At 35.7% G+C, this 16,629-nt stretch overlaps 2 protein-coding genes across 3 annotated transcripts in view; one reads left to right on the plus strand and one right to left on the minus strand.

Moving 5' to 3' along the window:
• The window catches only part of LOC123554121 (uncharacterized), a 28,746-nt gene extending 16,545 nt beyond the window's left edge, over nt 1-12,201 (minus strand). Inside the window, exons 1-5 of the mRNA XM_053547202.1 lie at nt 12,062-12,201; nt 2,236-2,406; nt 1,888-2,024; nt 1,471-1,510; nt 1,036-1,170 (exon numbers count right to left, since the gene is read on the minus strand). Of these exons, the coding sequence (XP_053403177.1) occupies nt 1,036-1,170; nt 1,471-1,510; nt 1,888-2,024; nt 2,236-2,406; nt 12,062-12,125 (547 nt within the window). The 5' untranslated portion in view covers nt 12,126-12,201. The remainder of the gene's footprint in view (nt 1-1,035; nt 1,171-1,470; nt 1,511-1,887; nt 2,025-2,235; nt 2,407-12,061) is intronic.
• Nucleotides 1-16,629, plus strand: part of LOC123555381 (uncharacterized) — a 129,205-nt gene that overhangs the window by 68,980 nt on the left and 43,596 nt on the right. The gene's annotated exons all lie outside the window — the stretch shown is intronic.

The following is a 16,629-nucleotide window of genomic DNA, read 5'->3' on the forward strand; positions in this document are numbered from 1 at the left end:
ATCATTAAACCTCACCGCTGCTTCTTTCATCTTCGTTGAAATAAAGTATTTAACAGTACATCATAACATTTTACCGTTAGCATGCTGGCGGCAAGTGATTCTGCCTTTGCCACCAATGCAGGCCAAGAACAGCCTGCACGCCCGTGCAGGCTGATCATGATCTGCACTGTCCGCTATTCAGTCAGTAAATTTTCAGTGAACACCCCTTCTAATAATACATGGTATTGCCCAAATTTAATGATGGACCAGTCCATTTTAGAAACTTGCAGACAAAAGGTTAAAGGACACACTTCTAGACAAGCTTTATAACATGAGCACCGCCACAGGGTGCCAGCGCTATTAGTGAGGGTTTTGACATAAGCCATTATGTCAAACAGTTACCTTTTTTGGCCTTGTTATATACTAATGATTAAAAAAAATGTATAAAGTTCTAAAGCTATAAATCAAGTAAAGTGGACATAAATTTACTATGCTGAAAGGGGCGACAGGTTTACAAAGTGGAAGACAGAATGTAACTTCTCAATAGTGAACACCACTGAGAATACTTCAATATGTTTGTTGTTCTGGAGAGGTTAATTTACTAAGTTTTTTTATCTAATGGGGAAGATGTCTTCGTAGGGAGGTGTTTATTCCTTAGGCGTGTCATTAAGAGAGGTAAGGCCGTATTTAAATAAATGCATCAATTTTTGTAAGTATAAAAGAGACAATAATGCCGACAAAGTGCAAGTCAGAGTTATGGTTCATGACCTACATACTCATCTTCAAAGCTGTAACTCTTACAGTTGCAAATAAAAGTCGGACTTAAACAAAAGTGTAAATCAACGCCCTTGTAGATATTTAACAGTCTGACGAACTAAAAATGCATCTAAATATCTCCTGTTCTAACGTAACTATCAATACGGATGGCATGTTGATCTTAATACAGATCAACGTGCATATTTCCCTTTTTAAAGACTGCTACAGAAGCTGACATTTTTATTTTTATTTTCAAATGCCAAACAAAAAAAACAATAATGAACTTTGAAACACTGGTACCATTTATTTCCCTGATTGCCCGTATAGCTCTTCGTATGATGTTTGGATGATAACCCATTTCTAAAACACTCTGTGCAGCGTCGGTATGCATTAGATTCTCTATATCTCCACTAGTTGGAGCTTCTTGATTCGTGCCTGATAAAGAAATATGGATAAACTGATCATTGTATATTTAAAATCTGTCTTATGTGAATAATTACTTTACAAATTTTCTCTCTAGCATAGTCACTCAGTCTTAATCAAAGTTGATTCAAAGTGTATACATTAACTAAATAACACATTCACAAAATATTCCATTTGAAATAAATGTCAGTTCTATACGAGTAATAGTTTAAACTTAAACAATTTCAATTTTTCTTTTCACACTCCATACCTATTTACTGTCATACTAGTATTTTACAAATCAAGAATTTACATGCGTTAATTATAACATACCTGAAGTACCATCGCCTGGTGTTTCTTCATTTGCATTTTGCTAGAATAAAGAAAAGCAATGATTTCTTCTTTATTTACCACTTTAAACATGAGATTTGGAGAGGAATTATGTCAAATAACTCAATTCTTAAGATAATGCTACACGTGAACATGTGATCCCCGACAAAGGTGCTCGTTAATGATACAATTACATTTATCGCCTATTCTAAAACAATCTCTTCCAGTGTAAACGTTAATCACAGTCTTGTTTAGAATGAATCATGTTTCGCCAAACCATGATATAAGATATCAACAAACTTACCAAATTCCCTTTAAGTTTATTTTAAAAATGGAATATCCAACAATACAAAGTCACGAACTTACTGTCATTGAAAATACCAAAATAATACAAATCATATTTGGCTGTCTAAAACTTACGTTCTGCGAGTATTCTACGGCCACCTGCACAAGATTTACAAACTCCTGACCTCTCACTTGTCTTACAAGGGCACAATCTTTTGACCATCTGGAATGTTCTATCCATGGGTCGTCTTCTTCAGACCAGTGACGAAGACCTGAATATTAATCAGGAAATAACTTTACATGATGACAACATTGTCAGCAAAATAGAATCTTGTATTTCTTATAATGTGACAATAACATGTAACTTTTGAAACTTGCTTTGAAAAGTTTAGTATTAAATGGAATATTTAACGTACTTACATAGCAGTAAAGAATCTAACCGACCACAATAACCAAGGTGTGAAATGGTTTTAAGGTTCTTACCTACACCACACTGGAAGCATCTCACACAGTCCCCAAAACCAGCGTAGAAAAATCCAGAATCAGCTAAACTGTCAGGTGGTATAACAATATCACCACAGTCGTTAAAGCTTGTAACACGCACAGTTTTACTGGCGTACTTTGGGTATTTTTGCACAGAAGATCTGTTTGCACCTTTAAATATAAGACAAGAGGGCCATGAAGGCCCTGTATTGCTCACCTGACCTATTGACCTAAAGATTACCAAGATTAACATATATATAGTCATAAATGTGGCCTCTAAAGTGTTAACTAGCTTTTCCTTTGATTTGACCTGTGACCTAGTTTTTGACCCCACATGACACAGATTCGAACTTGACCTAAAGATCATCAACTTTAACATTCTGACTAAGTTTCATGAAGATACAGTCATGAATATGGCCTCTAGAGTGTCAACAAGCTTTTCCTTTGATCTGACCTAGTGACCTAGTTTTGACCCCCACCTGATCCAGATATAACCTTGACATAAAAATGACCAAGATTAACATTCTGATCAAGTTTCATTAAGATATGGTCATAAATGTGTCCTCTACAGTGTTAACTAGCTTTTCTTATGATTTGACCTGGTGACCTAGTTTTTGATCCTACATAACCCAGATTCAAACTGGACCTTGAGATCATCAAGATTAACATTCTGACTAAGTTTCATGAATATAAGTCATAAATGTGGCCTCTACCGTGTTAACAAGCTCTCCTTTGATTTGACCTGGTGACCTAGTTTCTGACCCCAGATAACCCAATATCAAACATGCCCAAGATTTTATAGAGGGTAACATTCTGACCAAGTTTCATTAAGATTTGGCCAAAATAGTGACCTCTGGAGTGTTAATAAGCTTTTCCTTTGATTTAACCTGCTGACCTAGTTTTTGACCCCAGATGACCCAATATCAAACTTGTCCAAGATTTTATTGAGCGAAACATTCCGACTAAGTTTCATAAGATTGGGCCACAATTGTGACCTCTATAGTGTTAAGAATCTTTTACTTTGATTTAACCTAGTGACCTAGTTATTGATCCCACCTGACCCAGATTTAAACTAGACCTATAGATCATCAAGGTTAACATTCTGATCAAGTTTCATAACGATATGGTCAGAAATGTGGTCTCTACCGTGTTAACAAGCTCTCCTTTGATTTGACCTGGTGACCTAGTTTTTGACCCCAGATAACCCAATATCAAACATGCCCAAGATTTTATAGAAGGTAACATTCTGACCAAGTTTCATTAAGATTGGGTCAAAGTTTGACCTCTCGAGTGTTAACAAACTTTTTCTTTGATTTGACCTGGTGCTCTAGTTTTTGATCCCAGATGACCCAATATCAAACTTGTCCAAGATCTTATTGTGGGTAACATTCTGACTAAGTTTCATTAAGATTGGGCCACAATTGTGACCTCTATAGTGTTAACAATCTTTTACTTTGATTTAACCTAGTGACCTAGTTATTGATTTCACCTGACCCAGATTTAAACTAGACCTACAGATCATCAAGATTAACATTCTGGTCAAGTTTCATAACGATATGGTCAGAAATGTGGCCTCTACAGTCTTAACTAGCCTTTCCTTTGATTTGACCTCGTGTCAGAACTAGTTTTTGACCCTACATGTCCCAGCTTCAAACTAAACCTTGAGATCAACTAAAGTAATATTCTGACCAAGTTTCATGAAGAGACAGTCAAAAATGTGACCTCTACAGTGTCAACAAGCTTTTCCTTTGATTTGACCTGGTGACCTAGTTTCTGACCCCAGATAACCCAATATCTTGTCAAAGATTTTGTAAAGGGTTCGATTGTAAACATTCCGACCACGTTTCATTAGGATTAGGCCAAAATTGTGACCTCTAGAGTGTTAACAGTCAAACTGTTGACGACGGACGACGGACGGACGGACGACAGACACAGGGCGATCTCAAAAGCTCACCTTTGAGCACTTTGTGCTCAGGTGAGCTAAAATACCAATAACATTTAGCATTTGACAACATGCTTGTACAAAATCACATGGTATTCAACATACATTTTGTAAACCCCTGGGCGGTGCCGTATTTGACCCTAGGGGTATAATTTGAACAAATTTGGTAGAGACCTACTAGATAATGCTACATACCAAATATTAAAGCCCTAGGCCCTGCGGTATTGGACAAGAAGATTTTCAAAGTTTTTCCCTATACACGTCTATATAAACCATGTAACCCCCAGGTCGGGGCCATATTTGACCCTAAGGGAATAATTTGAACAATCTTAGTAGAGGACCACTAGATGATGCTACATACCAAATATCAAAGCCTCAGACCTTGTGGTTTTGGACATATTTCCAAACCATGTGACACCAAGGGCGGGGCCATATTTGACACTTGGGGAATAACTTCGACAATCTTGAAAGAAGACTACTAGATGATACTACATACCAAATATCAAAGCCCTAGGACCTGTGGTTTTGGATTAGAAGATTTTTTAAAGTTTTTCCTTTCGGTTGTCATGGCAACCAGAGTTCTGTAAGAAATATAATTCTGTGAACATTTTTAAGAAGACCATCCAAGGAACGTCCCTGTGAAGTGTCATCTAAATTGGCCTGTTGGTTTAGACGGATATGTTGTTTAATAGAAAGTGTGGACGGACCACGGACGCACGCAAGACGGTGAGCGATCACAATAGCCAACCCTGAGCACTTTGTGCTCTGGTGAGCTAAAAGAACGACACGGTAAAAGTTGTTTAAACTAGAACTGTCACAGGAGTGACTTATACCCCAACCTCACGGTCTTATCACAGAAGAATGGCAACCATCAACCATAAGACTTTTCAAAAATACTTAATAATATGAAACGTAAAAAAAACTTATAAATATTTAAAACAAAATTTTACTGGTCTTTGGAGTGCTTCATCCTGGGCTTCCTTGGCATATACATGTATAAGTAATACTAGTATATGTGCCCAGGATGAGGGATGAGGTAAATATACAAATCTCTAATATAAGAGAATATAAAATGAATACAAACTAGAATGTGTTTGTAGGACACAGGGTGTGTCCCCCACCGGTACATTTGTCACAAATAAGGGGCAATAATTCAAATGTTTGCAGTCTTAATGGGGTATAGACTCAACAAACATTTTATGAAAAAGATTCATTATTCTAGGCCCTATACTTTTTGAGCTATGAGCATCACAAACAAAAAATCCACTATTTTGGCTATTTCAAGGACCATAACTCTGTATTAAGAGCTAAGATTCTCAAGAAGAATACCAAGTGTGCAAGGTCACATCACGATAATGACTCCAGCAAGGTTTTCTAAATTTAGATCAAATACTTTTTGAGCTAGGTATATAATTAGGTGAAAAAGTGCATTTTTTTACTATTTCAGGGGCCATAACTTTAAAAAAGGGGTGGAGCCAGCCAAACAAATTAGAGGTGTGCAAGTTTATATCATGATAAAGACTTATGCGAGTTTTCAACCATTTATATTAAATACTTTTTGAGCTAGGTGTGTCGCAAGGTGAAAATGTATATTTTTGACTATTTCAGGTGCCGTAACTCTAAAAATAGAGAGCGGACCCAAATGAAAAATAGGAGGTGCACAGGTTAATATCATGATTAAGACTCATGCAAGGTTTCCTGAATCTATATCAAAATATCTAAGCCCAAAGGACAGGAACAACAAAGGGAAGAAATTTAACCAAAAAGAATTTTTTTTTTTAAAAGGTACACATATGTCAAAATACACCTAAAAATTGGGGTAAAATCCATGTTTTACCACAGAAAAGTGGTCTCCGTTTTTCCCTACGGCCATTAAATAAAAAGTTACTAAAACTAAGCTATTTATAGTACATAAAAGGGAAGTAATTAAAAAGAAAATTATTTGCAAGTGAACAAAAGAAGGATCTGCCAAATAAATCTGTTGACATAAATGAAATTTCAGATCAGTATCTTCATTAGTTACGGAGATATACCCATTTTAATTTGAAATAAAGGGAGGTAATTTGACATAAAATCAGTCCATAGTTATCTACCCTGATTGGCTCAGTCCAACAAATGCCAATAATGAAATTTCAAATAAGTCCTATAAGTACTTACTGATATAAATTCCTTTTGATTACAATCAGGGGAGGTAATCAGATATATAATAACTCTGGAACCTATGACTGGAAATGATTTGTCATGGAATCCAAGATTTATTGTTGTTGAAGATATTTTGGAAGTTTGTATCAAATAAAACCATAAACGAAGTCTCTATATGGCTGCAAAAGCCAAAATAACCAATTTTGGACCTTTAAGGGGCCATAACTCTGGAACCCATGATGGAATCTGGCCAGTGGCCAGTTCAAGAAAGGAACCAAGATCTTGTGGTGATAAAAGTTGTGTGCAAGTTTAGTTAAATCAAATCATAAATGAAGCTGCTATTGTGCAGACAAGGTCAAAATAGCTAATTTTGGCCCTTTCAGGGGTCAAAACTCTGAAACCCATTAAGGGATCTGGCTGGTTCAATAAAGGAACTGAGATCTTATGGCGACACAGGTTTTGTGCAAGTATGATTAAATTCAAATCATAAATGAAGCTGCTATTGTGCAGACAAGGTCAAAATAGCTAATTCTGGCCCTTTCAGGGGCCTTAACTCTGGAACCCATAATGGGATCTCGCCAGTTTAAGAAAGGAACCAAGATCTTATAGTGATACAAGTTGTGTGCAAGTTTGGTTAAAATAAAATCATAAATAAGGCTGCTATTGTGCAGACAAGGTCAAAATAGCTAATTTTGGCCCTTTCAGGGGCCATAACTCTGGAACCCATGATGGAATCTGGCCAGTTCAAGAAAGAAACCAAGATCTTATAGTGATACAAATTGTGTGCCAGTTTGGTAAAAATCAAATCATAAATAAAGCTGCTATTGTGCAGACAAGGTCAAAATAGCTAATTTTGGCCCTTTCAGGGGCCATAACTCTGGAACCAATACTGGGATCTGGCCAGTTCAAGAAAAGAACCGAGATCTTATGGTGATACAAGTTGTGTGCAAGTTTGGTTAAAATAAAATCATAAATGAAACCACTATCGTGCAGACAAGAAATTGTTGACGGACGCACGGACGGACGGACTGACGACGGACGAAGGGTGATCACAAAAGCTCACATTGTCACTATATGTGACAGGTGAGCTAAAAAAACAACAACAACAAACAAACAAACTGCCGTTAAATCAAACAATAAAATAATATCATTATTTTCTATTGTAAATGTAAACATTATTTCTGTAACAAAATAAACTTGACGCTGTTTTAGTATACAAATCGTAGGATATGGTCATTTGTTACTTCTCGCATAACTGTGGCAATTCCACGCAGCGCTTACCTTTCCTAGAACCTATAGGCTAGCAACTGACCTGAAGAATTTATTTTTAAAACTTATGCTTCCCTTTTACATACTGCATATTTTATGTTCATTATTTATTGTATTATATGCGAAATCATACCTAGTAAAAGTAATACTTTTACTAAACATATAATTAATAATGCGCAGTATTTGTTATGAATGAAACTGTGTTTATTTGAAGAGCTATTTATAGACCGAGGTCCATTTAAACAACAGTGTTTCGATAAAATGTTGTATATATTTTTGTTAAATACGTCTTACATTCGCATGATTTATTAGCTTTATTTTGTATAATACACAGTGTGTGTATAATGTCACTGATTTTCACCTTACATATATCTAACAAAGACGAAAAAGTTCCATTCATACGGATATTCATGTATAGGGGTAAAGTAATATACCTTCATTATGTAATATTTTCTATTATTATACCTCACTTTTGTCTACAATGGTAAAATCCCATTACCCGAAAAAGAGATATTTTGACTATCAGAAACATTTTCGACCTTTCTGACACGTGACCAAACGAAGTCATGTGACCGCGCTTATATTTTGAATGTCATATAAGGGCAAATAACTACTTCAGTTTTAGTCATATGATTGCCTCCCTTGTACACATTGTAATGACGTCACTATACAATGTGTACACAGCTGATTACCGCGCTAAAGATGAAACTGTTGAATTAAATGAATGAAAACATTTTTAAATTTTTTATGTATTTAGTTTTGTTCGGAATAAATACCATATGGCAGTGTGTGTGACATTAATATTGTCAACCCTCGAAACAGAATGTCACCACTCGGCTTTCGCCTCGGGTGACATTCTGCCCTCGGGTTGACAATATCAGTGTCACACACGCTGCCATATGATATTTATATAATGTTATCTGAAAGGATAACAGAGAGCTGCATGAAATAATCATTTACAGAATCACATAGAAATTATAGTATTCTATGTATTTTGGACAGCTATACATATTTACATGCCATAAATGTTATTACTTTTCTGCGGAAAGGTTAGAATTATTTCGGGGGTGGGGGGGGGGGCGATTGTTTACTTTTGCTTGTAGATCGTATTAAGGGAATCTGAACCGTATTGTTAACTTGGGAGATAATCGCCCCAATAATGCGATATAACGGTCACTGAAAATCTTATGTATACATGATATAAGTACAGCGCGTGATTTTCTCTACTGTAAGGATGTGCTACTGGAATAACGAATAGAAAGTCTCAGTTGATTTGGCAGTCTAAAATACTGAAAAAGGTGAATAATGATCAAATACGTTTGTTGAAAAACTCTGTTGTATATGCGACAGGCGTAAATCATTTATAAACAAACGAAAATGACAAAGAATCCGACATATGTTAGGACACGATCAATTATTGTGTGAAAGTGTATATCTTATCTTCCTTTATCTAATGTAACATCCATGCAAACATTATATATCAGGCCGATATCTTACACATATGTTTTTCAATACTGGTCCAATATCAGTTATTCAAATATTGTTTTCAACCGATAGTTTGTTTCGTTTGTTTTCGGTTTAACGCCATTTTTCAATAATATTTCATTCATGTAACGGCGGGCAGTTAACCTAACCAGTTTTCCTGGACTCTGTACCAGTACACACCTGTTCTCCGCAAGAAACTGCCAACTTCTCCACATGAATCAGAGGTGGAGGACTAATGATTTCAGACATAATGTCATTTATCAAATAGTCACGGAGAATATACGCCCCGCCCGAGGATCGAACTCACGACCCCGCGATACGTAGACCAACGCTCTTACCTACTGAGCTAAGCGGGCGGGCTTCCAACCGATAGTGGTATAGTGGTTAGATGCTGCTGTCTGATATCAAATGAATGTCGGACGCATATCATGTGCCGGTATTGGCCCGATAAACAAATATCTGAAAGGACATGACACCATGTATTTTAAACTAGATGTCCACAGACAACATGTCGAGCCCACAAGCTGTCAAAAGGCCTAACATTTATGACAAAACTGATTGTGGCAAACATTTCTGTTATTTAAGAACATTTCCATCCGTGGCTAAGTTACAGCCCAGACAAGAGAAACTGCATCAACATTTGACCTTTGATCCCTATTAAAGTATGACAATGACCTTTCAACAACTTACGACTGACAGACTGTCTCGTTGAGGCAAACACTTGTGCCAAGTTATTTAAGAAACCCTCAATCCATGGCTGAGTTACAGCCCGGAAGAGGAAAAACTGCACAAAGTTTCAACCTTTGACCTCAAAGTATGACCTTGACCTTTGAGGTAGGGGTCTTTGAGGTGCACGTAACACTCTGTCTCATTGAGACAAACATGCCAATTAAAAAATATTGCTTTATGCATAACAAAGTTACAGCCCGGACAAGCCCTAAAATGACCTTAGACCCACAGGTGTGACTTTGACTTTTAAGATAGGGACCCGAGGTTTGCTCATGAGAGGTGAACATTTACGCCAAAAAAGAGACTGCTACATACTTATCAAAGTTATGGACTGGACAAACTCTAAAATGACATTTTACCCCTAACTGTGACCTTTACCGTTGAGATATGAGCCTGGGGTTTGCACACGACACTCCATCTTATTATGTTAAACATTCAAGCCAGATATAAACAAGATTCCTTCATGCATGTCAAAGGTATGGGCCGGACAAGATCTCACATGACCTTTGACCTCCAACTGTGATCTTGACCTTAGACTTTACGATAGGATACTGGGGTTTGCGTATGACACTCCATTTCATTGTGGTTAACATTCATACCAAAGATAAACAAGATTGTTCCATGCATGTCAAACTTATGGACCAGACTGACGGAACGCACACACGGACGGACGTACGCACATACACCGACGAACAGCCATTGAACAAGTATGTCTTCGCTTCCTCAAACGGGCTCGACAAAAACGAGACAGCTCTCATACCACTGTGTTTGCCTTTTATAGTATTTTATAGTATTTAAATCATGATATGCAACTCATGCTTCCAACTTTGTATGAAATTTTAAGAAAGATTTAATGTGTAAGATAAAATACACCTGTAGATGTAAAATGGTTTAATACAAATCGCCTGTTGATTATGGCAGCTTACAATCTGTCGGTTTCCGCTATTAAGGATACTGGTAAAAGGCAAGGGTAGATTTCCCGGAAGCACAGAGCACCCAAAAGCCATAGATGCATCACAAAGTAGGCTCACAACAAAAAGAAGCTGTAACGGAAAAAATGTTGTAGACGGGTTGCTTCAAATATTTAACTAAAAGCACATCTTGATTATATGCAAAATACAGAAAGAGGGGGTGGGTGGGGGGGGGGGGGGGGGTGTTGGGAGAGCGTTGGAGGTAAGGGGTAGATAAAAGGGTTAGGTGTTGGGGATAGTTGAGAAAGGAAGGATGAATATTCATCGGGAAAAGCCAGGTTCCTAAACCGCAGTCGCCCTATACCGTAAACCACAGCTGCGCAGACATGCACATACACAACATACATACACATAGACACAAAAGCAGGGAAAAAACAACAGTTGGGCACTGCCCAAATACAGGCGGCGGCCAAACGTTTGGTGGGCACGATAACTCCCTTGAAAAGCTCTCATTAAATCATTGTCCCGAGGCGTTGACTTCTTCTTGTGAGGAAGCAATCCAGCCAACTAAGGAAATGCCGGTGGTCCTACTGATATACTCAGGTGCCCTCCCATAATGAGATAATGCACGACGGGGCGCCTGGGGTCTTCCCGCCACCATCAATGCTGGAAAGACGCCATATATGACTAGTAAGTTCACCTTACCTGATTAAAGCAATTCAAAGTTAGCAATGCGCGGACTGTGACGTAGTCACTCGAATATATATAACAATGTCAGCTGCTTTTACTTAATCAAAATGCTATTGACTTTAAGTCAGTTCAAAATGCTAGCTCTCACTCTCTAAAACTTGATCTAGATCTCGATAATATTACAGTATATATAGCAAGGATATTGCACAACATTTAGTAATGTTACTACGTAGAGAAAATTTTCGGTAATACGTACAGTACCTAAAGTTATATCCACATAATAGTAGTAATTTTCTGCTTGTATATATATAGGCCTAATTTAAGATATTTTTCTGTACCATAGCAACATGTCTTATGAGCAATATTTATAATTGAAACAGGTGGATCCATACATGTACAACATAATTACCTCACCCATGCACAGGCCAGGCTGACCTTTAAGCATTACCTTGCATTATAATAGTGATTCAAGAACTCAAAATATGCCTGCAAAAAGCGATAAATAATCCCGTCGTAAATAAAATTTCTTAAATGAAACTATCATTCTTCCATTTAACACAAAAAGAGAATTATCCAACATTTGTACGATATCATGGTAATAATATATATCCTTTGCGACCCTGCATGATTTGATATACTCTAACGTAGATTAACTTACCCCACATCTGGTCTGATGCAAGTCTCCTCTCAATCTGACAAGAACAAAAAAAAAAACACGACATTTTGCAAAAAATCAATCAACTAAAGTTTTTCCTATTTATAGAGGGGATTAATTTCTAGTCTAAGATATCTAAAGATAGAACGGTATTCCAGTCTAATTCAAGTAACAAATAGCGGAAAATCCATTTACTTTAAATAGTCTCGATCTACGAACATAACTGTCTATTTATAGACACACACACACACACACACACACGTCCTTCAAGTCAGATTGCACATCTATATGTATAGGTTATAGATCATTTGTTGACTTTCTAATGCAATTAAGTTTGCCGAAACAGGGGGCAGCGTAGTGAAGGCAAAACTTAATGCTTTAGCATGTCAATAAGAGTATCTATAACCGATTTATAGTTAAAACGCCCCTTTTCATCAGTCAACATCTCCGACTCCGCCTCAGTTAGGGAACCCTTCTTTGAAATTACCTTAAATCAGTCGAAAGATATTTTTTTAATTTGCACATTTGTACATAGTGACTTTTTACATTATCTTATTAAAATCTGTTTCTGTTTTATTTTGCAAAGATGACTTTGAGAAAAAAAGTTAACGATTTGAATTTGAATTTCCCTCCGAGGTGTGGCCAACATTGTTTGTACATAAAAAATCATGTGGATGTAATTATAAATACATAGTAGACGACTCATTTATTAAGTAGTTTGTAGAGCACAATATTTTTCAATGAAAGAATAATATGCATTTTTAACTCATAATCATCTAACAGTTATAACTTAAAAATAAAACAAGACAATTTTTAAAGTAATAACCATGTTCAACATTTATATTTATTAAGCCCACTCTGGTTTATTTTTAGACCAGCTCCGTACCGTGACGGACTCGATTTAGCTCTTCTTAGAATGGTAGCGAACATTCTGTTCTACTCGATTTACACAGAAGACTCATCTACCGTTTAAAGTAAATAGAGTGTACAGAAGGCTTTTTAAATATGGCTGCCCCCATTGAATGCATTATTTTGAATGAAGATGACGACAATTTTGAACGTAGTGATGAATCAAATCGCAGAATAATCGCAGTTTTTACCGATTTACAGTCAACTCGTCCCCTAGTCAACTAGTTCCCGATTTGGTAATTTTTCTGTTGTTTTATTTCTAAGTCTGCTACAACAGATTGTTTTTAATTTTGATGCTGCTTATTTTAAAACTCTTGAATAAGATTAATTAATAAACTTCTTTTTACAAATAAGTTCCTCAATCCAATCCACTATTAACACATTTCATTCAGTCAATCAACAACTTCTCATGCAATTAAATACCATTAACACCTTCCACCAATCAGCCCAATCAACGGCTTTTAATGTGATTAACAATCTTTATCACCTTTCGTATATTTTTTTAAAGAAACCCTGTCCCCCGACTTTTGAAGTATTTTCTTTTTATTTTAATGATAATGTTGTTTTTACCTTGTCCGATCACAGGAGGAAATAAATGAAATCTACAAGAGGCGGTTGACCTTTGTCTTATAAAAGCAAAGCCAAGGTAACGCCTCTCGGATCTCGGTTTACAATTACCTTTTTCCAGTTGTCAAGAAATAGATCGGTTCACAACATCTTTTTTATTTTTATTTTATTTTTAGCTCGGCTGTCGAAGAATATGGGAGCTATCCTACTCGCCCCGGTGTCGGCGTTAGTATGAGCGTCACACAAATGTTAAAGTTTGCGAACCATCCCAAATATTTTCAGTCCATTGAGATATTGCTTTCATATTTTGCATACTTGTTTACCCCATTCTGTAAACAGGAGCAGACAACTCTATCAAGCATTTTGACTGAATTATGACCCCTATGCCTTTCAACTTAGAATATGCTTATTGTAATGTTTATGTTTGCGTACCACCCCAAATATTTTCAAAGTCCTTTGAGATATTGCTTTCATATTTTGCGTACTTGTTTACCATTATGACCCCAGTCTGTAAACAGGAGCAGACAACTCTATCAAGCATTTTGACTGAATTATGGCCCCTTTTCGACTTAGAATATGCTTATTGGAATATTAAAGTTTGCGTACCACCCCAAATATTTTCCAAGTCCATTGGGATATTGCTTTCATATTTTGCATAGTTGTTTACAATCATGACCTCAGTCTGTAAACAGGAGCAGACAACTCTATCAAGCATTTTGACGGAATTATGGCCCCTTTTCGTCTTAGAATATGTTTATTGGATTGTTAAAAGTTTACTAATAGCTTATATTGTACTATCAAGCACTGAGAATAGTCGAGCGTGCTGTCAACTGACAGCTGTTGTTTTTAAAAATGTTTTAGAAATAAAATGACATGTATAGTATAAATAACAGAAATATTAATTAAAGTAAGCTATGCTGACCCGTCTCTTGTAATTCTGTTAAGAATGGCATATGTATTTTAATAAGATTTTATTATGTTTTATTGTGACATACATATGATGAGACGTAAATAAACTATTGAATTGAATTGAATTGAATTGACAAAAATGATTATAAAGCATGTTGGTTATTTGTAGTAATACATATGTTTATTGCAGTTCGAGAAAAAATGACGGACCGCGTGGACCAAAATGGAAACGGGTAAAGAAAAAACTAAGAATTAGTTTATTTCTGGCTAAAACCCGTGGTAATCTTTATACTCAGTCGAGTTCATTTGTCAATAATTACTTCTAAAAACATTCTCTTTGATTGGCATACATCGTTTTCATCAGTTTCTCAAACCATCGAAATATTCCAGTCATTTCGTTCCAGTTAAGATTATTCGTCTTCCATCACTCCAAAATCCCCTTACTGTTATAGAATAAAGTTTTAATTTATAGTAAATGTGTCTGTTTCTGAAGGATTACATACATATGCAATATTTTGTCTTTAAATAAATGTCTGTATTGCTAAGCAATGGATCACTTCTTGTAGTGTAAAGAAACACACTTACTTTTGTAAGAATTCTAGGTTCAAGTTTATATGCACATAAACATCTTTAGTATATAAATACATATGCAAAGCAGTTCTCTAGCCTGACTAAAAGTTGCAGTTTAAAATTTTTAAGAGCAAAATGAGTTTTTTTTTCATGCATACAACTATTCATATAAATGAACGTTTCAGTTTCCAACTATATTTTCATTCTGTATCCCTGACAAGATATTAATTGAAAATAAATTGACTGATTGAATTAATACTGACAGAGGACCTGTTAAAGTATGCAGAAAAATGACCGAAAATACTGCAATGTCATAAATACTTGTGGGTGAGTTTTCATGGATTTCATAGTTGTGTAATTAATTTCTAACAAGCCGATAAAAATACCATCGTTTTTATCTTCAAAAGTTGAATTCCATAAATTCATGACCCCATGAAATAGCCATTTCAATATAAATAAAGCAGTCATCAACAACAAAAAAAAAAAATGACTATAAATTCTGTAAAAGGAGCTGATCCTGTACCTTGTGGTCAAATGTTGTACAATCTATTACAATGCTAACTTCGAAAACAAGTTTGCAAAAGTTTGTTTCAACTGATAATGCATTGTGATCCTGTTCCATACAAGATTCTTTTGTTTCATTTTTAAAGTAAAAAAAAAGAGAAACACTAACCAGCTGCTGATTTCAAATATTTTTTTCAGACTTTTAATAATAATTGACTGATGTTTTCAGGGTAGGTATTATTATATACACATGTCACAATACCTTAAAGTGAGTGTTTAACCAGTTGTGACAAAATGCATTATTTACATTTTACTTATTATATTGCTGGAGGTAGAGGTATGGTTAAGAAATGTAATTACTGTCTTATGAAAGTGGCATGTACATCTAACAAATCATTAGGTCAAATATGATACCTACTTTCTACAGATCAATAACTACACCCGCTCATATTACTCTAAATAGTACAATGACATGAAGACATTTCAATTCACTGAAACACATATTATTATATACATTATTATCAATTATGTCTAATAATGTATATCCATGGTTTCTAGTCCCCCTTAATACAGTGACATAAAAGTTCAAAGTATTAAGTATTATTTGATCAAATCAGGGGTGTCATTTGGATGCCATCCAACTCATTGTTGCCAGATTGTGGATATATATACATTGTGTCATCAGAAAAATGCCAGGGATTAAATTAGTCAACCACTTTTTGAAGAATCTTATTTTATTTAATATTTATTTAAACAAGTTTTTGGGAGGTAAGACACACTCGCTGGCTTAAAATACAACTGGTTACATAAATCAGTCCAGCATCAGAGTCAGAGTATATGTGCTTTGCTTGAATCTTGAGTCTATTTTTGCACATTAACTACATCACAGCTGTCTGTCATACTTTGATGAGTGTGCCTAAAACAAGGAAATAGCAAACTGAATGATTTCAATTAAGCAGTTACCCCTGTTACAAATACTTAATCTCTAATTTTCAGCAAATTGAAATAAAAAATGATGTAATTTCAAAGTCTACTGGATAGTGGATACAGGTAAATAATAACATATCAGTTTTAGTCTTTGTTCCCGGGTGGTTAGGGTTGTTGACTTTATA

The sequence above is a fragment of the Mercenaria mercenaria genome, chromosome 7, assembly GCF_021730395.1.
Source record: "Mercenaria mercenaria strain notata chromosome 7, MADL_Memer_1, whole genome shotgun sequence".
In the NCBI taxonomy this organism is placed as follows: domain Eukaryota; kingdom Metazoa; phylum Mollusca; class Bivalvia; order Venerida; family Veneridae; genus Mercenaria; species Mercenaria mercenaria.